Genomic DNA, 27,850 nt, shown 5'->3' with positions numbered 1-27,850 from the left:
AAGAGCCCAGCATGCAGCATGGAGCCGGAGCCAACGCTGTCACTATGCGCAACACAAACCACGGCTGCGACACAAAACAGACCACCTAATCTAGTGAGACGCATCAAGTGGAAAACACATCGGTCGGGAAAATGGCACCGTGCTCTTTCCAGCAGTGGCGAAGCGGAGTGTGACATCTGGTCTACAATGACTTAAATCTGAGCTGAACAAATTGAGTGTTTATTTAACAATACGCGATGCCAACGTATTACATCATGGCCTATAAAATCTGCCCTGAAAAGGAGCAAATTCCCCTGAAGCGTTACATCACAGGGGCAAAAAGAAAAAAGAAAAAGCAAATGTTCCACTTCCAAAATGTGCGTGTGTGTGTGTGTGTGTGTGTGTGTGTGTGTGGCTGAGCTGCATGCAATAAGAGTCTAATTGGAGAGTGTGAATGACGGCAGACTGTACCTCCTTCACTCGCTGGATCATCGGCTGCAGCCAGTCGGCGTTGACCTCGCAGTGGCTGTCCAGGAAGGTCAAGATGGAGGCCGAGGCCGTGTTGGCTCCTCGCACACGCGATCGGATCAGACCTGAGGGGAAGCACAGGGCGGGGAATGACACTGAAGTCAGAAACCACCGTTGGATCTAACTCGATGCCAACAGGGAGGGAGTCGCCCGATGTTGAAAAGGAAAATGCCGCCGTGAAACCGAAGCACGTTTTTTGGGTCACTGTTAAAGTTGCACTCCGCTGCTTTAACACGTCATAGTGAAGACCTTTTGTAAACGATGACGCTCCCTGATTGGCCCTCATCAGCCTGGACTACCGGTGGTGAATACAACATGGATAATGAATTACAAGTGTTAACTGACCTTGTCGTCTTTGCTAGCAGCTGTTGTTCAGTTAAATTCTGTATTTTAACGCTGCAGCTGTTTTTGTTCTTGCTCGTTCGTATTTTTTTTTGCAACTAAACAACTGCAGAGGAGGCAAATCTGCTTCCTGTTTACACCGGCTCATGCGCGCCCAGTGTACATGAATGCTCAGGACGGAGATCTTTATCATTTGGAAACGCCGTTTTAAAATAGTGGACGTAGTCTGAAACTGAGATCATTTGTCACTCTTTATTTTCATCCATTTCTTCACCAAACTTCCCTGAACCACTTCCAATGCCGCTGCTCAGCTTTTGACCGGGTCCTCCACAAGATCTCACACTGATCTAGATTTCTTTTCACCGGTTCTCCATCAAATTCACAACTCAACTTAAGATTCTTGTCAAACTTACAGAGCTCATTTTTACTCTTCTTTAATTTGCATTTTATTTCTGCGACCTTTATTCTTTGTGACGTTAAACCCTGTAAATAAACTCACAGTTCAACTCACTTCGCTTGAATCATCTCATCCTCGATTTGGAGACTCCACATTTATGACCATTACAAATTAGCTGTGAGAGTTTGAAAGTTTATGGGCATGTGGAGTCTATCAAGCTATCAAACATTGTGTTTTTTATTCCACCTATTCTTTTTCCTGAGCCTACATTACTCACAGTGTAACGCTACAGCCAACAGTGTGGTAACTCCACACCCCCAGATTCATTTTTATATATATACTCACTGTCAGTTCCACCTCACACAGTTTTAAGACTTTCTTTAATCCTACACAGTTTATCAGATTTTGTACAACTCCCTCTGGAGCCACAAAAGCTTTTATACAACTTCTCCCACATGCGCAGTACGTGACCCGAGACCTGTAAACACACTGTGATGTGTAAGATTGACGGAGTATCCCTTTAATGTTGGGCTGAGCTTATGTGTTTTTGTAATTTGACCAATATTAGGAACTAAAATTCAGGATATTTCAACCTCCTTATATATAAAACCAAGTCCAGTGTTAAACAGCTGGAGCTCTGCTTTAAAAGTGTTGATTGATGTTGCCCAGCGCCCGTGCGTCGCCTTGTCTACTTCTAAGTTGACTGCTGTTTCCTGTTTCAGCAGCAGCATGTGAACAGGTAAGAGCTTGTCACCTCAGGTAAGGATCTCGTGTCCAGGTGGAGGGAATGATGATGAAAGTTTTCCAGACGGCTGCTTTGCATTCCAGCGCGCTGAGGCAACGTGTTGACAGACACGTCGGCCTCCCTGCCTCCTCTGTAATACATTCATCCTTCTTTATTATCGTTGAAAAACAGAAAGAAACTGCTGATATTTGATTCCGAGACACCGACATCATGTTTACAAGTGATGCTTTTAAATGGCTGAAGACTTTTTCTGCCGTCGAACTCGATTCAAACTGCAAGCCGAGAGGTTATCAGAGGTCAGACTGGCTCTGCTTAGTCTGCAGAACAAAGCAAATGCGAAGAAGCTCTCCGTGTGTTTTTGTCCGGAACAATTTAAAGACCTCTGTCATTGAAGTTATTAATCTGTTGAGAGGCAATCATCTGTTTCTGAGATATTTATCTCTATTTATCTGACTTCAGCTGGCAAAGCTACAAAACAACCGGCCTTTAGAAATGAAACCACTTAATTGGATTAGTCTGAAGTAGAAACCAATATGCGTCTTGCTTTTTTACCCTCGCAACTGCTTGTTTAAAAACAACAACAACAGAAAAAGTGTTTATTTGGAGCGGAGGGTAGAATCTATTTTAAAGCAAATCAAGTTAAGAAAAGAAGGGGGGAGGGGCGGCAGCGAAGGTGTATTTCTCCATCAAAAGTTCGTCTTCAATCACAGTAATTTGCATTTAACATAACACAGGGATCCGCAGAGGTTAATTGTCTTTGCACTTTATTTTTTTGTTTTTTTTGTTTAATTAAACTGAGTCTCATCATCTGAAGAGTCTGAAGATCATTAAAACGACACAAACTGGAGTTTAACAGGATTATTTGCACCTGCTCTATAGAAGAGATGAGTCGCAGGGACGGACGGATTATTGTGTTAAAAATTCACCACAGTTGTCCCAGTTAAAAGATTCACATCTGACCTGCCTGTTTGTTTGGTGTTTTTACACTGAACGCTGTTTTAAGGGCCGACCTGAGCTCACTCCTGACCATGTGACCCGGCTGCCGGTCGGGAAACCGCTGGCTTAAATCCAACCTGCTGGTGTTTTGTCAGCATGTGGTCCGTAAACCCAAACAAAGCCTTCAGTCGGCAGCGAGAGCTGCAGCACGGGCGGCAACCTGACTGAGGGGAGTTTATTGTGACAGATCCAAACGCACCGGTAACACTGGTGCTTTTGGCTTTTAGTTTGGCTGAACTTTTGTTTTTGTGGGTTTGGATTTAATCTAATTCAGAGATGAAATTAATTCAGTTCAGAAACCTGTGGCTGATGACTGTAACAAGGGCTGCATGTTGCTCTGCACTTTGTGGTTTTGCAGCATTGGAAAAAACTGTCACAGACTTTGTAGAGTTGAGTTGAGTTTCTCCAAATGAATTTCCAATGTCAGGTGTGTACACCTGCGCACAGGAAGTGATGAATACAAATGAATGTTGTGTGTGTACCATGTGACTAAGCACTTATAGAGCAGCTTGAATATGAAGGTTATTGAGCATTTTATGACTAAAGCATGAAACTTTCTCCATGTTTCTATAAACCAGGACTTTTCTTCCTGGAGTAATGAGTGTGGTCCAGACCAAGCTAGCATGTTAGCTTCTGAGTGTTCGCTAATGTGCTGGCTAGTCATGTAATGCCATAGAAGACACAGCAGAGTTTTTCAGTGTTTTTAACAAGCTATAGCTACTTTAACACCTGGAAATAATAATAATAATAATAGAACAAATGATTATTATTGAGAAATGGGGCAAAAACTGGAAAAATGCAAGGCTGAGGTCCATGACCTCTCAAGGTCACCAGAGGTCAGATATAGGTCTGAAATAAAACCTCGGGGCGTGTAGATTACCTGCTGAAACCTTCGTGCTTTAGTCATCAGGTGAATTACATTTTGTCACAGTTTTATCATATTTGAATGACTAAACAACGTGATGATTGGTTTCCAAACAGTTTCCTATTATTTCTCTATTGTAACTGCATGTAAACTGTATTCCCTGTCCAATATTTTTTTTGTCTATTTTAATTTTACTTTATTTGGTTTATTTTTCTTGTTTTAACAGTTGTTTCTGATGGAACACCACCTCTGGTCTCTTTTCCATGAAGCCAATCTGTCTCCTCTCCATCCCCCCCCACCCCACCCCCACCCTCCGGTCTCCCCCGTCCCTCCACTCACCCTCTCTCCTGCCGTTCCTCAGGCAGCGCACTTTGGGGATCTGAGAGAGCAGCTGGCAGTCCTCAGCTGGAGGAGGAGAGCAGAGGAGATGGGATGTTATGGTGGAAGCAGAACACACACCGAGAAAAACACATCTCCCCTCGCCGCCTCGCCTCACACTCTGTCACTCACACGGACCCACAAACACACCACATTCCCGCTCTTAAACACACATAAACACGGGCACTCGAGCACGTAGTTGTGCACATTACACACACTCGGGAAAGGCCACTGACACCGCAGCGCAGTATGACCTCAACTCATCGCATTCAATCACAACATCCATCAGTGCTGCAAATAATCAGAAACACATAAACACAAAAAGAAAGTGCACATTTCAGAGTGATTCAAACATAAGAGCTTCATCTCACTGGATAATTCAATTCAGAATCCATTTTCCATAAACAAACCCAGCGAGCAGCTCGGTCCCCTTCATCCGCTGCCTTTTCCTGCATGAGCAATATCTGGCGCAGGCCTTTTGTTGAGGGACATCACAATCAGCACACAAACACAGGTAAACACACGAGCTTGAGAGGATTAGCATTAGCAGCCGAGAGTGAGTGTGATCTTGCTAAGGGATTGTGGGTAGATCAAGCAGACCCTCAACACCCCCCCCCCCCCCGAGCAGCGGTACGGCCATATGTTGACAGGAGCGAGCAGGACAAGTTGTAATCCTGTTTCATTAAATTTGTTGTGTGTACAAACCTGTTTGTTTGCATTTAAGCTGTCGTCTATGTGAGAGCGGGAGTGCTCCTACAGAGGGGACAGCTGGTGTGTGTGTGTGTGTGCGTGTGTATGTTTGTGTGTGTGTGCGTGTGTGTGTGTGTGTGTGTGTGTGTGTGTGTGTGTGAAGTGAAGAAGAGCACAAAGTCAGAGGTCACACCCACTGAGCAGATGTTGTATACTTTTAGCCAGATTGTGTCCGTGTGTGTGTCCGTGTGTGTGTGTGTGTGTGCGTGCATATGCATAAGTAAGTGCTTGCATACTTTCTATATTTACATGCGTGTCACTGCATACTGTGCATAATTTGAATATAAAGTACGTTTACACAGGAAAAAAAAGGACTAAACAGAGGACAACAAAAATACAAGACTACTTACAAAAATTTAAGATTTTGGTTTTGGTTTTTGATTTTTTTTCCCATGATGCAATGCTGGAACTATATAAACTACTCTAAGCTGATGAAAACTGGAAAAGGGATATGTTAACATATTCTACGCATGAATTTATCAAATTTAAAAACAGTGGATCCAAAGTTGCAGTTTGGTGGATTTTTTTTTTTTTTTTTTTAAACTTCCTTTTAAATTCAATTCATTTCTTTGACCCAAACTGCCACAATAGCGCACTGTTAACTTTATCTCATCGTGGTTACTGCAGTGTATTCTCGTCCCGACACTATTGGAGTCACATGCTGCCGTCTGGACTTGCTGTTAAGATCACTGTCCTTGATTAAGGATGGTGTCCTTATGATTAAGGCGAGCCTTAACAGGATTACACTAAGGCAGGAGGCTCCCCTCCCCCCGCTGTTGACCAACATCCCCCACCGCCACCTCCACCTCCTCTCGATGTCTGCCTGCCAGGTCACATCTATCGACCAATCAGCTCGACTCTCACCCCTTGGCTGAACTTCACCTGCACTCTGGACACAGCAGCTCCGTCTTAACTCTCCGTGTCGTATCGCGTTTTATCAGTGTTTCGAGTCATGTGAAAACTATACAATAAGAAAAACAAGCCACTCTGTCTAATCCTCCATGAGTTATATTGTTGTTGGCCTCATTAACTCTCGGGTATTTCAACATTGTCGTATTTGCAGTGTTAAGAAGTTGAACGTGGGAAACACTGCGCTCTGAGAGAACTGAATAAGGACGTTAAATGGTTTCAAACAAACCAACATCGATGTAACATTAGAAATCTCAGACCCGACATCAATCAGTCACATGACCTGAAAATCACCACAAACAGACATTTGAATATTTGGCTTTAGTTTATGAACTTGTCAATCACACGACTCATTTTAAAATGAATTAAACTAATCTATCTATCTATCTATCTATCTATCTATCTATCTATCTATCTATCTATCTAATTTATGGACTGTATTTTGCAATGTGTTTACATAATCTCGTTGAAGTTGTGTGAACAATCTCCAAGAAATAATCCGTGTTCGTCTAACATCATGTAGTGATTTGGATATTAGAGAACATGCTCGACATCCTGCTTTAAACGGCAGCTTTATTTTATTTTTCTTAGCGTGGGAGAACGGAGGCTTTTAATAAAACACAGCTTTAGGAAGCGGCATCACGGGGAGACGACGGAGAGGAGCAAGAGGGAACAGGATGGGAGGCTTATTCGAGTCAAAGCCACCGACTGGAACCAAAGTGTGTTTTCACATGATAATTAACACTGAAAATTGAAATTCCGTAACAGAGATGATGCTAAAAGTGTTGCCCGAGGGCATTTTGGCAGAGACGGGATAATTCAGAGCGTGTTGGTGCAGCAGCTTCGTCGTGGTGCAGGTAGACTGGCAGCAGCAGCAGAGGGAGAATCAACGAGGCATTAGTGAGCTAATAGCGCTCCTGCTGCTGCTGCTGCTGCTGAGACACTGCTGTTTACATGTCTGGCCAGCTATGACACCTCCGAGTGTGTCTGCATCTATATATGTGTGTGTGTGTGAGTGTGTGTGTGTGTGTGTGTGTGTGTGTGTGTGTGTGTGCAACAGTGAATGTAGGTCGCTGTGCTGTTCCCGCAGATAGAAGATGCATGTGTTGGTAATTACAGAAAGCGCTGTGGACAGTGAGAAGCATGAGCTCATGTAATTCTCCTGCTGACTGTTGACAAAAGAAAAACGTGGTTATCCTATAGTTTCACAATCCCCGGTCAGTTGAATAAAAACATAACCCCGCTCTTTATGGTGCTATTAAACTGATTCACCTCCTCATTTTATTGATGTCAAGGTTAATTAAACTGCTAATTTGCTTCTACATGAAGAGTGAGCAGCTTGTCATGGCGTGAGCAAATCCTCCGGACGCTCTCACCTCTGAATCAGTGTCTGATTGTCCGGTCTCTTGACATTATCCTCCGCCTACATTTTCCTCTTACTGGGCCTTTCTCCTCTGCTGGAATATTCCTTTGACATTTGCATCCCACATATTTACAGCAGATGGCAGAGTGATAAGAGCTGGCACCACCTGGCGCCCAGACTTAATATATTACAGGTAGCGAGCCCAAATTCCTTCAGTGCAGCCACAACCTCAGAGGGAATTTTTTATTATTATTTTAATCATTAATTCATTAATAATTTCCCTGTTTCATTTAATTGTCTGTAAACGTGTCTGTCTTCCTGATGATGCTGCTTCAAAGGCTTCTCCACACACTGCCAGCACTGTAAATCATTTTTCTTACATTATCCTTTAGGGGATTTTATGCCTTTGTTAAACAGCGACGGCGGAGAGATGAGGCGTTCACAGACAGCGCTTTCACCCCTAAACCGCAGGACTCCTCCGGCTAGTGACAAAAACAGTCTCATTTAAACCCAATTTAACTTCTTTTAGCCGCACTGGGCGGGAAGAAACGAGCCGGAAACACAAGACTAACATATTGTCCTTTTATCCACTGACACATTATCTGTTTTCCACCTTTTAAGTTGATATGGTGAACGCTTTAAAGCTGTTTACACGTCCAGCAACATAATATCGTTCATTTAGAGGCGATTATGAGGCCAACTGGAGAATTAAAGCCCAAATAGTCACTTTACTTTTAGTTCTGTTTTTGGTCTGAAACATCTGGCTGCTGTTCACCAGCTAGTTGCCAACTTTGTGTGGTAGTGTGCAGTAGGTTTCTCTTTTTTTGGGGAAGTATTAAAGCTGCAAATGAAGAGAGAGTTAGAGAGAGAGAGCTGGAACAGTAAAGTTTGTAAAGGCCGTAAAAACCAAAACGATGAGCTGAAAGACACTGACACAGCAGGAGGCGTAGGATTATGAGGTGAGCCGCTACGCCTCATAATCTCCCGGTAAAATTAAGTGTCTCATTCCGCCACTGCACCTTTCACATACTAGTAGTCACGTGATCCATTGTTGATATAAAAATATTGATTAAAGCTGCTTTAAAAACTCTCAAACTCCCAGAAACAACCTGTGCTTGGCTTGGCTTTCAGCTTTAACCGGCAGCAAGTAAAAGAGAAACTCACGGTCAGAGCTGAAGTCGTCTATCAGGATGATTTCTTGAATCAGAGATGGAGGACTTCTCATCAGGACGCTGAGGGAGGGAGGAGGAGAGAGATGGAGACGAGAGGGCAGGAACATGAGTCAGTGTTATTGCTGCCGTCTAATCAGACCGTTTATGTTCGACCTCATTACCTTTTGATGGTGCGAAGGAGAGTGGAGCGAGCCTCGTTGTGGAAAGTGATAATGATACTGGTGGAGGGGAGGTCGGCGTCATAATTCACAGAGGCGCATCTGCAGAGGGGACGAATATAACACAGAGTGTGAGCGGGTTTAACTTCCCTCTCTTCAGAAATCACGTGTGTGTGTTACATTTTTCAGTCGTCTCGCACACAGAAACATCCAGTCACTGAACACACACACGCACACACACACACACACACACACTGGGCAGGGTGCTGGGCAGCTGTGATTAGCGGCCGTACCCTTTTGGAGTCGCCTCAGCATTGCCGCTGTAGTGACATGGAAATAGCTGGTTGCCTGGCAACGGTTGCCGAGATTTCTGACCCTCTGCTTTAATCTGCTACCTGTTGCTGGGAGCTCTGAGCCCGGGTCAGAAAGCATGAGGATGAAATATCGCACATCACTGATTCTGTTGTTGTGCAGCAATTAATTCACTGTTTGTTTACTGCAGAAAAACAACAAGAAATAAAATGATTGGCTTCATAGAAAAGAAGGTAAGTTAAAGTTTATTCTTGTGTTTCATTTCTTTTTCTCTCATTTGAGTTTCCATGTGAGTTGATGACTTTGTTGTATAAACTCATATGAACTCGTCTCATTACTAAACACAGCTATTGTATAATTGTCTTTTAACGGCTTCCAGCTGCTTTAATGGAGTTTGTACCTTGTTGTTTGTCTGTTATGTTGTTCTGTTTATGACTCACTTATGTCTGTTCCTGTAATTTTATTTCTCTGTGGAACTGTTTCCAGGACGTTGTTGAGTAACAGCCAACCTGCCACCCAAAAATACAGGTTCAGAAAACACTAGATCTGCATCTAATGACAATTTTCATTATCGATGAATCTATGAACTGTTTCCCGAAGAACAAGACGACGCCTTCAGAAGTTTTCAAAGTCACGTAGAAGCAAAGTTTTCAGCACAACCACCTACTTTTGAGGTAAATGGAGTCTGAATGGGGCACAAGCTGAAATGCTTCAGTCTAACACTAAAGTCCAAAGATATCTGGTTTACTCTCGTGTGTAACAAAGAAAAGCATCAAATCTTTATATCTGAGAAGCTGGAAAAAGATAAATGTTTGCTTAAAAAATGACAAAATCGATTATGCAGTTAGAAAAACTGTAATATATTATAAAAGTTGCAGATTTAATTTCATGAAATGCATAAAGATGCCGCAAAAATCACATGCAGGTACGTCATATAAGTTTTAAGTCTGTGTCTTTATTCAAATTGTCCATAAACGGACCTCAATCTTTTAAAAGACTATTTTATTCTATGTTTTTCTGAAGGTGCTGAGGAATTCATTTCACCATCCTCTGTCTTAGAAACCGGTTTCCAATTCTTCAAAATAAGCCTCTTGGTATCAAACTAAGTGTTTATATTGTGTCTGCGTGGAAGTGATTGGATCCAGGATGCACAGGTCAGGTGAGGCCTATTTGACCCTTAAACTACCTGCAAGTGTATGAGACAGAGTTTCCTAAACCACTATAAATCCACGTGCAGCCTGAGCTTCAGATTAGTCCCTGATCCACTTGTGCAGATCAAAGCAGACAGACAGCACCTGGGCCGCGGCTGTGACCCCGCTCACCTGTAGTGTCGGGTGTCTCGGATGGCTCGCTCGCTGCCCAGCCGGTCGCTCTCCTGCAGGTTGAAAGCGTGCTCTCTGTACGGGTCGTCCCCCGGCTTCAGCTGTTTCCCCGCCAGGTAGGCCTTCTCATCGAAGCCGCCCAGCAGCTGGCCCTGCTGCTCGGGCCGCGGGGGCTGGGTCACCTGCGGAGGACACGGCGAGGGTGTGTTTACAGTCTCGCATCAGCCAGAAAAACAGGGGCGATATCAACAGGTGAGACTCGGCGGCGATGACGACGCAGAGTAAACGGTAAAAAATTGAATTCAAAGGAAGAATAAATGATGAATGTTGTGACATACAAACACAAATCGTCTCTCACACACATCAGCACGAGTTGGTTTTCGGTGTCAACACTCTGCTCTCTCGCCGCCATCACTTCTGTCAACAAGCTCTTCCTCTGACACCTCCATTATTACCGCGGACGGGCTCAGTGCAGCTTCCTCGTATCTGAGCTGTGTGTGTTAATAATAAGCTGCTCAGGAGGAGAGGCGGCGCACGTCTTTTTAAATCCCGCTGTTGGTTTTGAATGAATTTCACAAACCTTCAGGTCACAGATCTTTGGAAAAGACCGACTGAACCTTCGACTGAAGTGGAAACAGAAATAAAACACAAACACTATTCTATTATTTCCAATTAAAACTGATTCACCACTCGCTGGAAAGACTAGACTGGACTCTGAGTTCAGTTTTCACCTTGGAGAGAGAAGCTGACGGGAACACTACACCACCAGGTCCATGGAGTAGCTGCTCTGGAGCTTTTGATCATATCACATGATCTTCCTCTGCAGATTGTAGACCTTAAAATTTCCATTTTTCTGAAAACTTTAAAGCTTATGCTGTATATTTTTACAAAGGATCATTTTCATAATTGACTAATCACTTGATTTGTATTATTTATCTATTTTCTTAATTAAATGTAGATTCATACAATGTCAGAAAATAGTGAGAAAATCGCTTCTTGTCTTGTTTGACGTAAAATCCTAAAACCTGGAAATATTCAGCTGCAAACCAGGAGATGTGGTTGAAAGCCCTGAAAAAAGCTAGTAAAGGGTTTTTATTTTTTCAAACCACAAGAGCTGAAACTATTAATTGAAGCGTTCACTTACTGCAGCTTCATCAAACTGGATATTTTCCTTCTTTGTTTCAACATGAATATCATTGAGTTTTGGGACCAAACACACAGAGTGAAGATTTGTTCTTTGACTCTCGCTATTCTGTGACATTTTATAAACTAAACAATTCATCAACTGATCAAAAAATAATAATTTAAAGAATAATCAATGATGGAAAATAATTGTAAGCTTCTGTTTTCAGGGGCAAGAATGAGCTTTCAAAGATATTCAAATTTACAATGATATAAGATGTGAGAAGCGAAACAGCTTTGGGAGCATGTGCAGATGTGTTATACAATTCATAGATTATCAAAATTGTGGCTTATTATTTTAATTAAGCCTCGGCGGGCCACATCAACCAGTCAGCTGTTTCACCCATGTCCAACGCCTCCTCTGCTAATTTAGCCTTCAATCGCACGAACCTTTAAAGCAGTCTGAAGAAAAACGTATCAGCCAAATGATTCAAACTTAAATGCTATTTTATTATTCAGGTCACCGTGTCAGTGCTAACAGAACAAAATGGGATGGAAACTCATCAAATCAGAATACACAGTCGATAAATCCTCAGTAATTAATGAATTTTCCCCCTGCAAGGAGGTTTAACACTCGCTGGCAGCCTGGGGTGGGTGAGCGGGAGGTTAAAACAGCTGATGAATACATAGAGGCACGAGAGAAGCCCTCATCAAAGAGGAACAACAGCAAGATGGACAGATGGAAGAAGAAAAAAAAAGAAAAAGAAAAAGAAAGGCAGAGGCTTTGTTCTGTGCTGCATTATTAAAAGCCGGTGTAGATGGAGGATTAAGAAGAGCAGGTTCAGGTGAGAGTGATCTCATTTTCAGTCTCTCCAGGGGAGAAGCTCCACCCCCCCCCCCCCCCGAAAGTTTCAAAGATTCACACACAAACACGTCTGCAGCGCTCGGCTCACAGAGAGAGAGAGAGAGAGCGATCTGATATCACTGTTCACGTCACAGACTTAAAGCTCTACTAAAACCCAGCACCAAACAGCAGACGGACGCAGCTAGAGGCTGACTGGTGAACACAGTGGAGAATTTAAATGGTGGAGACCCAAAACAGAGCTAAAAGTACCCAGAATATTAGACTTAAATCCCCAGGTGGCCAGAAACATGACTCCAAATGAATGCTGAAGTTGCTCTGGTTCTATTGGAGGCGTAAAATACCTGTTAGACTGTCTGCTGACATGTTCGTGATATCATCTTAAAAATGTGTTAATATGTCAATGTTGTGTTTTTTGAACGTGTGAACACATATTAACATATTACCACCTTATCATTTGATATAATGAAGTTTTTAAACAGGTGCTTATTTACACATCCAGCAGTCAATCTCACTCACTGACAATAGAGAGCTCATTGGCAAAATGAAGTATATTACTTGGTTAGTGACCATTGGTTGTACACAATTTTTCACAGTCTATCATTAAAACCGATTCACTACACGCTACGAAGCCTCGACTAGACTACTACTGAGATTCAAAGTTCAGTTTTCACCTTGGGAAGAGAAGCTGACGGAAGATTACACCACCTGGTCCATGTAGTAGCTTAAGGACTTCTTGTCTATGTTGGCTTCAAAGCTGAGATTGAGGCTTTATGCTGTATATTTTGCAAAAGATTATTTTCATAATTTATCAATAACTTGATTATTATTATTTTCTAGGTTAAATGTTAGCTCTGTAAAAAGTCAGAAAATAGTTGGGGGTGTTTTTCTCTGCACTGTTTTCTTTCTTTCAGCACGAGCCCAATGCATGATGGTACATACATATACTGCTTGGTTAGTGACACGGTGCATTGTGGGATACTATGAATCCACTAATCTAAAGGTATAATAATTCTCACTATACACACCCTGTCTTTCATTTTTGTGTCCACCAGATGAATGTAAGCTCATATTTCGTCTCTTTTAGCTCTGGCTTTGGTCTCCACCAACTCCTGAGAGAAATATGTGGCTCTTTAGCTGCTACATGCTCCACTAAGTTCACCTCACTGTGTCTGTAGCCTGGTGCTGGGAGCAGGAAGAGTTCAGCTGGGGGTTTTTAATATATATATATATATATATATATATATATATATTTTTAGAGTTTCTACACAATGAGAATCAGTGAGAGTGAACCTGAATAGTGAAGGTGTGGTCGGGACAAATAAACAATGAGCAGAAACTCATTATCACCTCTGTAGAGCTGATGAGAGCTACAGATTCAGGAGATAATTCACTGTCAATTCATCATTATGTCACTTGATACTGTGTTATTATAAAAAATAGTGACTACAGCCGCTTTAAGAGGGCAAAACAGCAGTTAATGCAGGTTTGAATCGTCTAACCCCCGCCTGTCTCACCGCTAGCAGCTAAATTAGCTCCTGCACTTTAGCCAAAAGCTCGTCACACACACATTTAAGGGGCTGATTTACACAAACTAACACACTTTGTTTGATCAGATCATCCTACCGTGGAGGCGACAACCGCATAATTTACCACAGATCACAGAAAACCCGCTGTAGGTTGGTAAAAGTAAAGCAAACGTATGCTAATATAGACGCTATAAACCAGCTAGCTTAACAACGGCATAGCTACAGGCTACCCATAATTCAACACCAACCTGTACAGGCTGGTATTTCTATAGTTTTTTATTTTTATTAATTAATCTATTTATTTAATACAGTATATATAACTTATTATACCAAGGTTTTTATGTTATTTTATATACATTTTTTATTATTTTATTTGATTCAGTGAATGAATTGTTAAAGTAAATCCATTTACTCAAGCACTGTGCTATTACTTTTACTCCATGACATTTATTTGATAACTTCAGTTACTTTGCAGATTCAGATTAATAATACAAAATATGATCAACATATAATGTATGATGTAGTATTTTGGATTAGGATTATACTTTATTGATCCCTGGGGGGAATCCATAAGGGAAGCTACCCAGCAGAATATGACGTAATTAAAGTTAGCTCCATCTTAACAGCTGCAATATTAAAGCGATGTAAGAATCAATATAATCCAATAACACACTGTATATTATTTTTGAAATGGGCCATTCTAAATAAAGAGTATTTTTGCTTTTGGTATTTTAAGTATATATCATTTCTTATACTTGTGTCTGAGTATTTCTACACTGCAAAAGATCAGTTCATCTTCTTTCTTTACATTTGTCTCTTTCCTGAAATTCTTCTGTATTTGATGATATTATATTTTACGTGCACCTGTCTAGCATCTTATAACTCTCACTTACACCCTGTGCCAACGGGCTTATAGCAGCAGCTGCTGCTCGTTCTGGCACTTTTACTACTTACACTTTATATCCGGGTGTTTCATGCTGCATCGTAAAACGCTTTTTTTTTTTTAATCTTGTTACATATGAAGTTGTATTATCAGTATTTCTTTAACTGGATTTACTTAACTTCATTTTGTTTTATTTAAAATAAAAATCAAACAGTACCAGTAAAGTTACTGCTAGTGCATTAATCATACTGTTCTCTACCTCATCCAATATGTACATGCATTTAAACATAAGGTTTACTATCACTGTCTGACATGTGGGCACATTTATGCTGACGAACATATGAGCAGCAGTATAAGATCTGGGCACAAATCAGTACATCTTCATGGCATCATTATATGTGACTGAAAGTCTGTGCAGGCTGCACGGTGACATCTGCAGCCGGATGTCAGTGGAATGCATGTGAAGTTATCTAACCATGTTGACCTCAGTGTACGGTTCAGTCAATCAAATCATCTGTGAAATGACCAACATGTTTGACTTCACTCTGCTACTTCAGGAGCATCTTTGACGACAAAAAATAAGAAATACAATTTTCTATCTTCTTTACATCTAATTACTTATTGCGTATTATGTAAAGATATGTCTAACAACACGGCTCCTCCGCAAGCAAAACATAGAAAACTCATCTCATTTCACAAGCTGTTATCAGTGTATAAATTAAATATCCATCACAGCAAAACCCCATTAGAATCATACAGCTTCACACGTATTTAATTGTATGATCTGATGGACAAGCCGGTGCACAGGAATTCAGGACCTGGGAAAGGACACGAGCAGGGAAACGTCTATATTTATCACTAGTCATTCGAGCAGTTTCATCTTTTCTGACAGGAAGTGGGTGCAAGAAGATGACAGAGTCAGGCCAGGACAACAAATGGAGGAAGAGTGGAACAAGTGGTTGAAGAGTATATTTAACATTTTTAGTTATGTGATTAGTTTACGCTCATCTGGCTTCATACGATTAAAAGGTTATTTCTTCAACTGTATCCTACATTTCATCTGAGCCAGTTTCACCAGCAGCATTAGATAGAAAAGGTGTTTTACTCTTTATAGTCCAGACCTCCTTCCAAAACCTTACATCCTTTGGTAATCCAAAAGTATCATGATGATTAAATACAGAAAACGGCACTCGGAGGATAGTAAGACAGAAATAACAGGAGGCACTTTGTGGCTCGGTCCACTGAATTAAATATGAATCTCGTCTGGGAGACGAACACGTGTCCGCTGCCTCTTTTCAAGCCCAGTTTAAAAAGACTCAACAAATCACTTAAAAGTCAAATCTGCCTGATTGGCTGGAGATGAAGCGGCGCCGCGGCTCTGAGTCTGTGATGACAGATGACCAGGTCCCACCGAGGACACACATCATATCAGATCGTGTAGTGGTGATGTTGCGGGTTTGAGTCCTAGTTATGATCTGTTTACATCCAGCCCAGAAGAGACATTAAGACAGTTTTCTGCCAAAGCTGTTACACTTCAGATCATTTCACATTCTGTATTTCCTCTTATTTCTCGTTTGAGCCGGGTCCAGATTAGATGGAAAAATGTGGTGTCATGAATTTCTCTGGGCCGAGCAGGAAGCAGGATTCAAACACGATTTAACATGGGGTCATTTGCTTGCGTGATCATGCCGCTGTCGATCAAATACAACGCCCACACAGAGCTGTAGAAACACATTAGCTGAAGTTAAACTCTTAATCATAAATAATTCATTAATGGATGTGTTTTTATGAACTTTAACTTGGATTGTTTCACAGTTCCTGATGATGCATGTTAATGTTAGAAATTCATGTTTTCAGGGTTTTTACATGACAAAAAGTGATGATGTGTGCAGCTAATAAAAGTTCCCAAACGGTTTCGGCATCAGTGACTTTTTTCTCTTTACAATGTCGTCCAAGTTTTGTGTGCATTACTCTAGTGGAAAATGTAGCTAATCTGAGCTCAAACAAGACTGTTGAGAGCTCATTTAACCCAATTCTCTCATGAACTGTTTATATGGTCACATGCTTCATCCACGTTGCCAGGTTAGTGAAAGAAAAAAGGGTCTAAAAGTCTGGGCGCCCAACCCAGCGGCCTGAGCTGAGCACTGACAGCTACTCAATGTCAAATAATAGATTAAAAATATGACAAGCTTCTCCTAATCTTTTGGTCTCATCTGTGCTTTAGAAAACACATGGGAGCCGTGACATCGCATGAAAGCCGAGGATAAAGACGAACTGACAGAGTGATTGGCTGGACGTGGCTCTGCGGTCCACATGTCCACTGCTGATGTTCAGGCCACGGCGGCAGATGTGCAGGTCAGATAGAGAGGGAGAGAGAGAGAGAGAGAGAGAGAGAGGCCGCTGATTACCGCTGATGTGAAGGTTCAAATAGAATTAGACAGAGAGCGGCGTTCACACACTGTCGCTGTGGGAAGAGTGCTGCTGGGAAATGAGACCACTCAGCAGAGGAAATGAAGGAGGGGAAGAAAAAAAAAGTCGGTGGAGTCGGTGCAAACACATTTCACAGATGATGTCATCAGTGAATCAAATGCTGCTAATGAACGGACTTATGGGGGAAAGAAAGGAAGGGGTGGATATGAGGAAAGGAATGAAGGAAGGAGGAGAAGTTAAAAAAGGAAAGGAGAGGAAGAAATGATTCATGGTGTTAGTGAGTAAAACTTAAAATCAAGACTTTTTACAGCTTAAAAACTTAAGTTTGTTACATGTACTTGTTTAACGTATTTTAAGAAGTTGGTCAAAATGAAAACGTAGAAAAACTTAAGACTTAACTTAAATATATATCGATTGTGCAGCAACATTTTCCCCTTCACTTAACAATAGAGAGGTATTAAGTTAGTACAACTTGTGGCGTATCTAGTAAATGAAGTAATTTGGTCACTTAATGTCACCAAAACTTTTTAATTAAAATTAAGTTGGTTCACCTTAATTAAGCTTTTAGATGACAAAGCATCACTAAAGTAATTGAGTTGGTCTAACTATAAAAGTCTTTTGGGATTTACTCAATAATGGCTAAATTGTTTTTTTTTAAGTTGAGCCAACGTATTTTTTAAGAGAGTAGAATAAAATAAAGAAGAAGATGGAAGGAAGAGGACAGAAGAAATGACAAAAAGAGGGAGAATATGAGGAGAGGAATGAAGGAAGGAGGAGAAGTTAAGAGATAAAAGGAAAGGAGAGGAATGAAGGAAGGAGGAGAAGTTAAGAGAGAAAGGAAAGGAGAGGAATGAAGGAAGGAGGAGAAGTTAAGAGAGAAAGGAAAGGAGAGGAAGAAGGAAGGAGGAGAAGTTAAGAGAGAAAGGAAAGGAGCGGAAGAAGGAAGGAGGAGGTAAGGACAGAAGGAACGACAAAAAGAGAGAGGGAGAGCGATTTCTCTCTGCAGCAGCCTGGAGTGGTTGAACTGTTGGACCCTGTCGTGTGGAGCTGGCAGCCTCCGAGCTCCGGGTCACATTACCTGAACAAACTACAGCGAGGAAATCTCAGTTTGGTGACAAAGGTCAACGACCTCGCTGAGCAAATCCAAGATTACATCAGAAAAAAGAAAAAAAAAAAGATCATATTCAAAGTGTACAGTTCAAAGACTGATCTGATTAGAGGTGATGTTTGTTGCAGTTTCCGGCAACTTCCCTGCAGAGATGAAACACCCCCTTTTCTTTTTTTCCCCACCACAATCGGATTATTCAGAGTGGTTCCATATTTGTTTGCACGCATCTTCCCGAAACGCCACCACACTCTTGGCCGGCGTTCACACACTGATGCAAAAACCACGGTTTCAGCTTCAGTAGCAGAAATGCCACAACAGCTCCACCGTTTGCCATTTGCCCTTGAATTATTTAATCCTGTGAACAGCGTTTTAATGATTCTCTCTTCTGCCGGGGGGGTGAAACATCCCAACATGTTGGCGCACGTCCTCGGCCACAGCTGAGACTATTTCATTGGTCTAGTAAATTGTGAAAAAAGGCTCCAGTGAGCTGCATTTCCTCAACAGTCCTCGTCTCCTAGAAATACAATTGGATATACATGTTTAATTGATTTGTCTGGCAGCTCGGTTGTGGAGCGGTCGTATAGCTGTAAGCAGCTGCAGAGGGAAAACAAAGAACCACATTGTTCCCCCCCATGAAAATCTCATATTCTCATAGAAATTTAACGAGATTTACCTTCACGTTTACAGTCACAGACTTTTATCAGGCTGAAAAGTTGTGCACACTGGATTCAAATAATCAAATTAGTGGCATTTACTCTAGAGCTGTGATGATTAGCTGATTAGTTGATTGATGGAATCATTTTTTTTAATCATTTCTCAAGGTTCCAGCTTCTTAAATATGAGGTTTCGATGATCATACATTACAGACCAACCAACGCTCTAATAAAATAAGCATGTGAATGCGTCGCCTTGAGCTGTAAGAAGCATTTTTAACTATTTTCTGTCATTTTATACTTTAAACGATTAATCGGTTAATCAAGACAGTAATCGGACGATCAATCGATAATGAAAATAACCATTATAACCATTTAATAGTTGATCATATAGTCAAGAAAATGTCCAACCACCCAAAGATATTCAGTTTTCAACGATGTAAAGCAGCAGAGAAGCAGAATATTCTCATATTTAAGAAGCTTGAACCAGTAAATATTTAATATTGTGATGTGTTTCTCTTTAAAACGCAACAAAACCCACTTTTTCATTTGAATTTCACACAGATTTAAAGGTTGCAAAAGGTCGCAACAACCACTGATTATTTGTTTTTGTCAATGGACTGATCTATTCTGCCTCCAGCAGCTCAGTCCTCTTCACTCTCAGACTCCAAGCTCAAGCTACAGGTCTCAGTGTCTCTTCACACTTCATGCAGCAGAAACCCCTGAAGCCAAGTAGAGCAGATCTGCTCATCTGAGCTGGCGTGGACCCAGAAACAGTCCCAGCATTCTCTCTGTTCGGGCCGTGCGGAAAGGTTGCTGCCAAGCCGAGCCTGGCGACCACCACACCTACACTCCCAGCGTGCACCACAGCCCGTTCTCACCGCTCTCCTGGCGCAGGCGACGCCAGGCGGATTCAGACCTGACCCGACTGAAACAGGCCTGTAATGACAGACTGTGGGGGCAGAGGAGGGCAGAGGACGGATGCCTCTTCTTGCTCCGAAAGCCCGTGTTTTTCACTTCACATGTGCAATCCAAGGAAGGTCTCAGCATAATGTGGTTTACAAGGCGTTTGCGCACGACGCGCAGGACTTATGGAAAGCCTCTTACGGGTGCTTGAGGTTCCTCTCTGGCTCGGGGGTGGGGTGGGGTGGGGTGGGGGGTGGGGGGGGGGCACGGAAAGGCAGGAAAACACCGACAGACAGAGGTGTAAGCGGGCTGCTGATTCCACAGCCTGGAGATGACTGGTGTGGCCGCACAGGAGGAGGAGGTGGAGGACGGTGGTGGTGGAGGCGATGGTACGTGTCCGTCAAAAGCAGCGCGTTCCTGCCGTGACACCCAGCTGTGCACCACCACCACCACCACCAGTCCAACTCCATCATCCCAGGTTTCACACACACACACACACACACACACACACACACATGCACATCAACATGCAGCACACACTCTCCTGCAGCTCGGCGCCTTCAGCGACAGCGCCGTGCGCAGCGTCCCCCCCCCCCCCCCCCCTCCCTTTCCCTTTATCCCCCAGCAGCCGCGCTCACTCACTATCAGCGGGATGGTCCTGTCGTCCCGGTGGATCTCCAGCCGACCGGGGACCACCTTCTGCCCATGGCTCCTGCTGCGGGTCTGCGACGCCGACGACGACGGCGACGACGGCGGCTTGTTGTCCTGCCACAGGTAATAAAACGTCCCCAGGATCCACGCGACGGTCAGAATCGCGATGGCGTTGGCCCGTATCCTGCGCATGGTGAGCCCATACGGAGGGCTCCGGAGGCGAGCCCGGCTGGTTCAGGTCCGTCCGCGGCGGAAGGTGCAGCCTCCCCGCCGGTGATGGGTTGAATCGCAGCGCAGACAGACAACCTCTATCTCCCCGCGAACAGGCTCCTCTGCCGGAGCGCTGCCTCTCTGCTGGGATTTGCGCACTTACAGAGCCAAGGTCCTAGCGCCGAGTCATATCACCCACACACACACCCCCCCACCCCCACCCCCACCCTACACAAAACACACACACTCACACACACCCATCATCCATCTACTGGCTACAGAGCGGAGAGGATGTCCAATCTGCATCCAGCAGCTGAGACCGTGTTTGTTTCACGTCTCCACTTTCTCCACCTCTGATCCACATGATCCTCTGCTCTCACTCCCGCTGCGTGTCAAACAATCCCGCGTTAACATCGCGCTTGTCTTTATATCTTTCCCCTTTAAAACACAAAGACCTTCCCCTGGTTTAAACCGCCTTGTGTAATAAGTAGGAATAAGGAAAGTAACTAAGTACATTTACTCAAGTACTTAAGCACCAACTTGTATATATTTTCACTCCCCTGCACTGATCTGAGCTTTAGTTGCTTATGAGATGAAGGTTTGGCACATGGATGTTGCAGGAGAACAAGCTGCAGAAACACAACACGTTGGTGAAGATTAAACCAGTGGTTTTTACAGCTCTTACAAAAACCAGTGTGTGTGGTGGTGGTCACATTTCAGATGTACGGAAGAGGATTAGGGCCACACGTGACTCTGAGTTTAAAGTCAGAATCCAAATAGTATTTAATATTTAGTATATAAGTATTTCAAGTTTGTGTTTACTTTTACTTCAGTGAGTATCTTAGTGCATCTTCTGTCTTATGGTTTATGGGGGAATATGGCTGCAATTAATGAATATATTTGTTTTTGATTAATCGAATCGTTTCCTTGATTAAAGTTTAGAAAGTTTCCTTCCTGTCAGCTGACAACAGAAACCTGAGATGTTTGTATCTGAGCAGGATTTCTGCCTCCACCTTCGTACATCGGATGTGAACAGAATTTGATTTGTGGAGCCCTGAAGCGTTGGCAAATGACAATTAAAATATTCCAGAGCAGCATCTCTCTCCAGAAACAATATCACACATTAGAATGAGCCACAGGCCTCACTGTCAACATGCTCTGTGGAAAGTCGTTTCGCTGAAAACCCAAATTAAAACTTGAGCAAATGAAACTAAAACAATGTGTGAGGCTGCATAAATGAGAAAATATGTTAATTTGACAGAACTGACCCTTTAATTTCCTCCATACTGCCCCCCCCCCCCTCCTCGTCGGCCAGAGTCCAAATGAAATCTGCACATTTACTGCAACATATTTATTCAAAGTGTATAAGAAGACTCATTATTCTGCCTATGCATTTTAAATTATGCATTTAAATCAAGAGCCTCCAGCTCACTCGGAGGAAATTAAGCGATGCAGCTGAATTGATCATGAAGAAGAAAGATGCCTTTGCAGTCTTTGAACCAGCTCCATGAATATTCAACTCCTCCTGAGTTAATTCTGGATTTGCTTAGATGACCTCTGCAACTATGACTTATTCAGTGTAGGAATAAATCCAAGGAGTTAAAAAAATAAAATAAAAGTTTGAATACATTAGACTGAGAGGACCCCTCTCCAGAAATCCATAACAGCCTTTAAACGGCTGCACAGACCTGCAAAGAAATCAGAGCAGAGCAATAACACCCCCGAGGCATAACAGAGCTGAGGAGGCTGAAAATTTTCATCTTATTCCTTCTCTCCTTGAAGAAACATAAAAACAGTCCACAGTATGAGCTCATCCAACCCCACCTAACAGCAGTGAGAGTGTATACTGTGAGTGTGTGAGGCGTCCACACAGCTGGGCCCACCACCTCCACCACCACCACCACAACAACATCAGGGATTAGGAGCGCCAAGTTTTCCCTCATCAGAAACATAAGCATAAAGAAACCTGATCCAGAGACAGCAGGGGAGAGACTACGCCGAGTACGGTGAAATCAATAGCTGTAGGAAAAATCCATCCGCAGCTGCACGCTGTTGTATCATTAATCTGTGATGCATTCAAGCAATTACTTTGTGATGAAACATAGGAACTTTAATTGGTTGCTATACCAACGTTCTGTTTTAAAGCGCCTCAGTGAAGAGTAGCACTTACCACAGCCTCCTTTACAAAGGCTTTATAGTAGTGGCTTTATTAATAGTGACGAGGTCATTTACTACAATTCTATACATCAGTTATAAGATAAATCACCTCCTCGTGGTCGTATCCCTCCGCCACTCAGACTAGTTTCAGGTCACGTGCCTGTTTATCCAGAGTCATAAAAAATATCAACCATTTCTGTGTGTCATAATTACTGTGAAGTCTTGAGTGAGTCACAGTGACCTTGACCTTTGACCTTCGATATGTCGCCACCTAAAATCTATTCAGTTCGTCCTCGAGTCCAGGTGAACGTTTTTTTTTACCAAATTTGAAGAAAAATTCCTTCAAGGCGTTACAGAGATATCGCATTCACAAGGCCAAAACTGCATTTTCTGGGGTCACCGTGACCTTTGACCTTTTAACCTTGGACCACCAAAATCTAATCAGTTGATCCTCGAGTCCTAGTGAACGTTTGTGCCAAATTTGAAGAAGTTCCGTCGAGGTGTTACTGAGATATCGTGTCCACGAGAGTGTGAGAACACAAAAACAATATGGCTGCTGCTCTGACTGTCGCCGCCGCCGCCGTGCAGGAATAAAAAAAAAAAAGATTCGACCGTTTATCATCTGGAAAAGTGCTGCAGAGAATCTGGCCCAAACTCCATTTAATAAACACATGATTAAGCACTTATTAATGGTCTGCCAACATGTGTAACTGCTTATGATTAAACGCAAAGGACAAGCAGCAAGAGAAGACATTTTGCACAACCTGGCAACCCAGCATCGGTTCCTATTAATGTTTGATCTGTAAAGTTTTTTAAGATATTATCAGCTGCTCAATGGTAAAGTTTGAGACTCGCATCCAGTAACACGACGTCTTGTATTGCCACAATGCATCCTGGTCTATTAAGGCCGCTGTCAGTGTTGAAGTGGCTCTCTGATCGGTTTCTTCTTCTATTATTATCAAACGTTAGTGTAAAAGGTTGAGTCTAGAAAGCGAGTTAAAAGGAACAAATTTAGCCCAAAGAAAACAAGACAAACAAAGAGGGTGTGCAGTAAAAGTTCTAGTAAAAGTAATAAAATTGTAGCTTCGGGTCGTTGGATGTGAATGAAGGAGTAACACCAGGCCTGAGAAGCAGAACAAAGTATGAAAATCAACTTTGTCGAAGGATAATAGGATAAAAATATATCCTCAGTTATATGTTGTGACATGTGTGAACACCTGATTAGATTTACTGCGGATGTTTTACGGTAGATTACCGAGAATCACTTTTATATCAAACTCCCCGGCTGCCGATGCGACATCCTGGTGCTTATATTTCACCGGTTATCTTCAGGAGTAAGATTCACGTCACAGCCAGAAACAAAACAGACCCAGACATGAAAATGGCGCGTGAGCAAGTACGATGTTAAAAAAATCTCCCAGGTTAGATTTTTATATCTGACAAATCGTTTGCATGTAACGAGCGGCTTTTCCCCTTCGTTTAATTTAATTACCACAATGTAAGTGTATGTAAAAATCAAATAGTCTTAACGAGCCGCAGGGCAGAGATCTCTCGGCTGTGTCTGCTGTCTCTCTGAAGCTTTGCACTTGGAGGTTAATCTCATTATACATGTAAGCCGTCTATTCCCTCTCCTCCACCCCGTCACGGAGAGAGCCGTCAGCCAACGTGATCTGCCCCGCATCCAGCCCGTGTACACAGAGATGGGAAGGTCACAGGGGTCACGGCCACATCTGGCTCAAGGCTGGGAGATATTTGTCTTCATTGGTAGGGACAGGGCTGTGCCTCTCTCGCTGATGCTGTCACTGTTATCTGCGGGAGAGACAGTGATGCCCCCAAAAGCCGGGAGGGAGAAGTCTCTACATATTCAGACGAGGGGGGGTGGGGATGGGGGGGGTGAAAGCCCGCTGCAGTCACAGGGAGGGTGTTGGTACTGGCAGCTTTGTTGGGAACGCTCCCCTCCTCTGAAGTCCCTTTAAATCTCAGGACCTGGCAACCCAGCCCTGAACTGGCCTCGCTAATGTCAAGATTAGTGGGTGCAGAGAGGAAACGATGGCTCAGGCCACCGCTCGCGTCCACAGACCCTCTCCTGAGACTCATGGAAAGACAAAGCTCCACGTTCCCATGTCGACAGCGGAAAAAAAAAAGGGAAAAAAGGGAAAAAGTGGGAGAGTCTCCAGAGTTAAATAAACCGGGTGGGAACTAGAACAGAAAAGCCGGCTGATGGTGATAAAGTCATGATTCTACAGAAATCAGCACTGTGTCCTTCGACTTAATAATAATCCTCATTATCCTTTATAAAGAGGAAACTGATGGATTTGTTCATGTGTATTTATTTATTTATTTATTTGGATCCCCTCCACCAAGGTACCAGCTACTCTCCCTGGGCTCCACTCGAGTTAACGTTACATCATAATGCAAAACAAGGTCAATTAAATGATGACAAATACAAACAACAGTAAAACTACTGGTGATAATAACAACGACAAGTTCCCACGCTTCGTTTAATGTTGATAAAATGATTTTTCGATGCTTTATAGATCAATTATAATCGATTATTAACGAGAGCAATGTTTGGGTTGCCAGGTTGTAAAACATTTATCCGACCGTCACTGATTGTTTTTGGTTTATTAGTCATTAATAAAGAGAAATAAGCATCAAGTCTGCAGTTCCTTTAAGCTCTAATGAGTCGACAGGAAATGTCAGTAACTAACTGAAGGTGCTAATAACTCACGGACAAACGTGTCGTAAAGTGTGAAGCTGTACATGTTGATAAGTTGATAATAAATCAGTTCTGGCCCAGAGGTTCTGCAGCTCAGACTTTCCACTGGAGGAAACTTAGTGACGAAGGAAACAAGGTACGACACAAAGGAAGGATCAATGTTTCATTTCAAACCACGAATATGAAAAATCAAACAATCAGAAACATCACGAAGATCCATCCTTTGAGTGTCTGGACAAAAATCCATGACAACCCATCCAGCATGTTGTTTGGTATATTTTCAGTCTAGACCAAAGTGGTGCACTGATCAATACCATTATTGATAAAGCCGCACAAGCTAACGTGGCTAAAGAGCATCGAACACGCAGGGCGATGTGAAAGCAGCTGTGAGCAGAAGTCGTTTGCACTGAAATTGTCAAACGGGCGACAGTTATGAGGAATGTGTGTGTGGGCGACTGTGTATTCTGCTGCGACCAGCTCCAGGGTTTTTCCCCTGATCGTGACCTTTGACCTTTGACCTTTTTGTCTTTGAGGAATTCAAAAAGTTAATTTCCCAACAGGGATTTTTATCATCCTTAGAAGCGCAAAAATTGTAGATAGATGAATAGATGAAGCTTCGTATCTTCTCGTGAGTGTTTGTGTGTGTGTGTGTGTGTGTGTGTGTGTGTGTGTGTGTGTGTGTGTGTGTGTGTGTATAGACACTCTCAAAGACCGACACCAGCCTTTTAGTTCTGCCGAGAATCACTGCTGGTATTTCAGACGACTGTGCCAAAATGGTGAATCCAGAAAAGCAAACAAAGACATTCACAGAAATCCCAGCATGCCCATGCCCACGCACACAGAGGCGCGCACACACATACACACACACACACACACACACACACACACACACAGGTTTAAAATCTTGTTTCTAAAACGTGGATAATTCATAAAACTTTCTATTTCTAAAATGCTCTGGAGCTTATTCCATGAGTCTGGGGCGATGGCTCCAAATTCAGAGTTTACCTTGGGCACATGGCGTGTCGGCCGGTCATGTGACCTGAGGTAAACGTAATATATGACGGTAATTTCTCAGCAATATGATCCAGATTCTTGCAAGAACCTAAAAAAAAGGGTATCTATGGATTCTTGGGGTTTTGGCAAAGTGATGCTGCCCAACACAGGCTGGGACCTCCCTCGTGCCCCCACCCCCCTGATAATTGCTTGGGGTGTAGCCTACAGGTGTTCCTAATAAAGTGCTCGATGAGTGTTCTCATAAAAGAACCTCAGATGTTCCGAGCGGCCGTCAGACACGCAGAGATATTTAGTGAAGGACTGTTTCCCTCTTGTTCTCAGAGCTGCTGACTCTTTCCTTTGGGGGCCGTCCAAAGGAAAAGTGGGGACCAGCTTCGGGAGGTCACGGTTGCCAGGTGGATCGTCGCCGTGGTAACAGGACCATGGAGAAGCTCGTGTGAAGTCGTGGGTTTGATCCTCAGGCCACTTATGGTACTTTAAAATCTCCCACCCAGAGGAAAAGACTCAAAGGCTACGAGAAACAGAACAAGCTCTGCTGCAGGCGCGCACACACACAGACACACAGACACACATAGACACACACACACACACACACACACACACACAAAACTGTACTTCACTGCCTGCAAAGACCACACACACAACAAAGACACACAGAAGTGTCATTATGCATGTTTGCACACTCATCTTGCAGAAGGTTAAGAAGAAAAACACAAAGGTAAATGCACACACACACACACGCACGCACACACACACACGCACGCACACACACGCACGCACGCACACACACGCACGCACACACACACAAAATCCCGTAAGCCTCAATGGAATTCCACTATGATAATAGTGGAAACTCAGCCAATCGCCTCTCGGCTGTAACCAGTGATCACCGAGCTCTGTGATGTACAAGTTCAATCTCGTGTGCGTGTGTGTGTGTGTGTGTGTGTGTGCGTGTGTGTGCATGTGCGTGTGTGTGTGTGTGTGTGTGTGTGTGTGTGTGTGTATTATGCTAACACAGAGTTCCAGGGAGCAGACACGCAGCGAGAACAGGTTTATCTGAGCTTCTGTCCTGATGTGGAAAAGGAAAGCTGTGTGAGCGGCGGTCCACTCACACGGCTTTCCCATGATGCTTCACTGCAGACCAGAGGCAGGACTGTTCACAGTACGCTCCACTCTGGGAAACTCAAGTCTTTCTGCATTAGGCCACGTTCCAGTGACACTCCACCCAAGATCTATCATCCTGGCACGAAGCGCCGCCTGAGACGAGGCTGTTAAACTTCCAGCTGACGGAGATCACAGACTTAATCTTAATAATGATTTCACAGCAGCAAAAACAAATATCATATTGCTTTAATTTAGCTTTAATATCCCCGAATCCTGACCATTAAAC

At 43.1% G+C, this 27,850-nt stretch overlaps 1 protein-coding gene across 1 annotated transcript in view; it reads right to left on the bottom strand.

The window, feature by feature from the left end:
• galnt16 (UDP-N-acetyl-alpha-D-galactosamine:polypeptide N-acetylgalactosaminyltransferase 16) overlaps window positions 1-20,756 on the bottom strand; it is a 36,480-nt gene extending 15,724 nt beyond the window's left edge. The window contains exons 1-6 of the mRNA XM_056393296.1: window positions 20,352-20,756; window positions 10,217-10,398; window positions 8,586-8,684; window positions 8,417-8,484; window positions 4,192-4,257; window positions 451-572 (exon numbers count right to left, since the gene is read on the bottom strand). Coding sequence (XP_056249271.1) covers window positions 451-572; window positions 4,192-4,257; window positions 8,417-8,484; window positions 8,586-8,684; window positions 10,217-10,398; window positions 20,352-20,552 — 738 coding nt within the window. The 5' untranslated portion in view covers window positions 20,553-20,756. The remainder of the gene's footprint in view (window positions 1-450; window positions 573-4,191; window positions 4,258-8,416; window positions 8,485-8,585; window positions 8,685-10,216; window positions 10,399-20,351) is intronic.
• Window positions 20,757-27,850: the final 7,094 nt, after the last annotated feature.

The sequence above is a fragment of the Seriola aureovittata genome, chromosome 13 (assembly GCF_021018895.1).
Source record: "Seriola aureovittata isolate HTS-2021-v1 ecotype China chromosome 13, ASM2101889v1, whole genome shotgun sequence".
In the NCBI taxonomy this organism is placed as follows: domain Eukaryota; kingdom Metazoa; phylum Chordata; class Actinopteri; order Carangiformes; family Carangidae; genus Seriola; species Seriola aureovittata.
The sequence above is the reverse complement of the archived record's forward strand: the minus strand, read 5'-3'. Positions and strand labels throughout refer to the sequence as shown.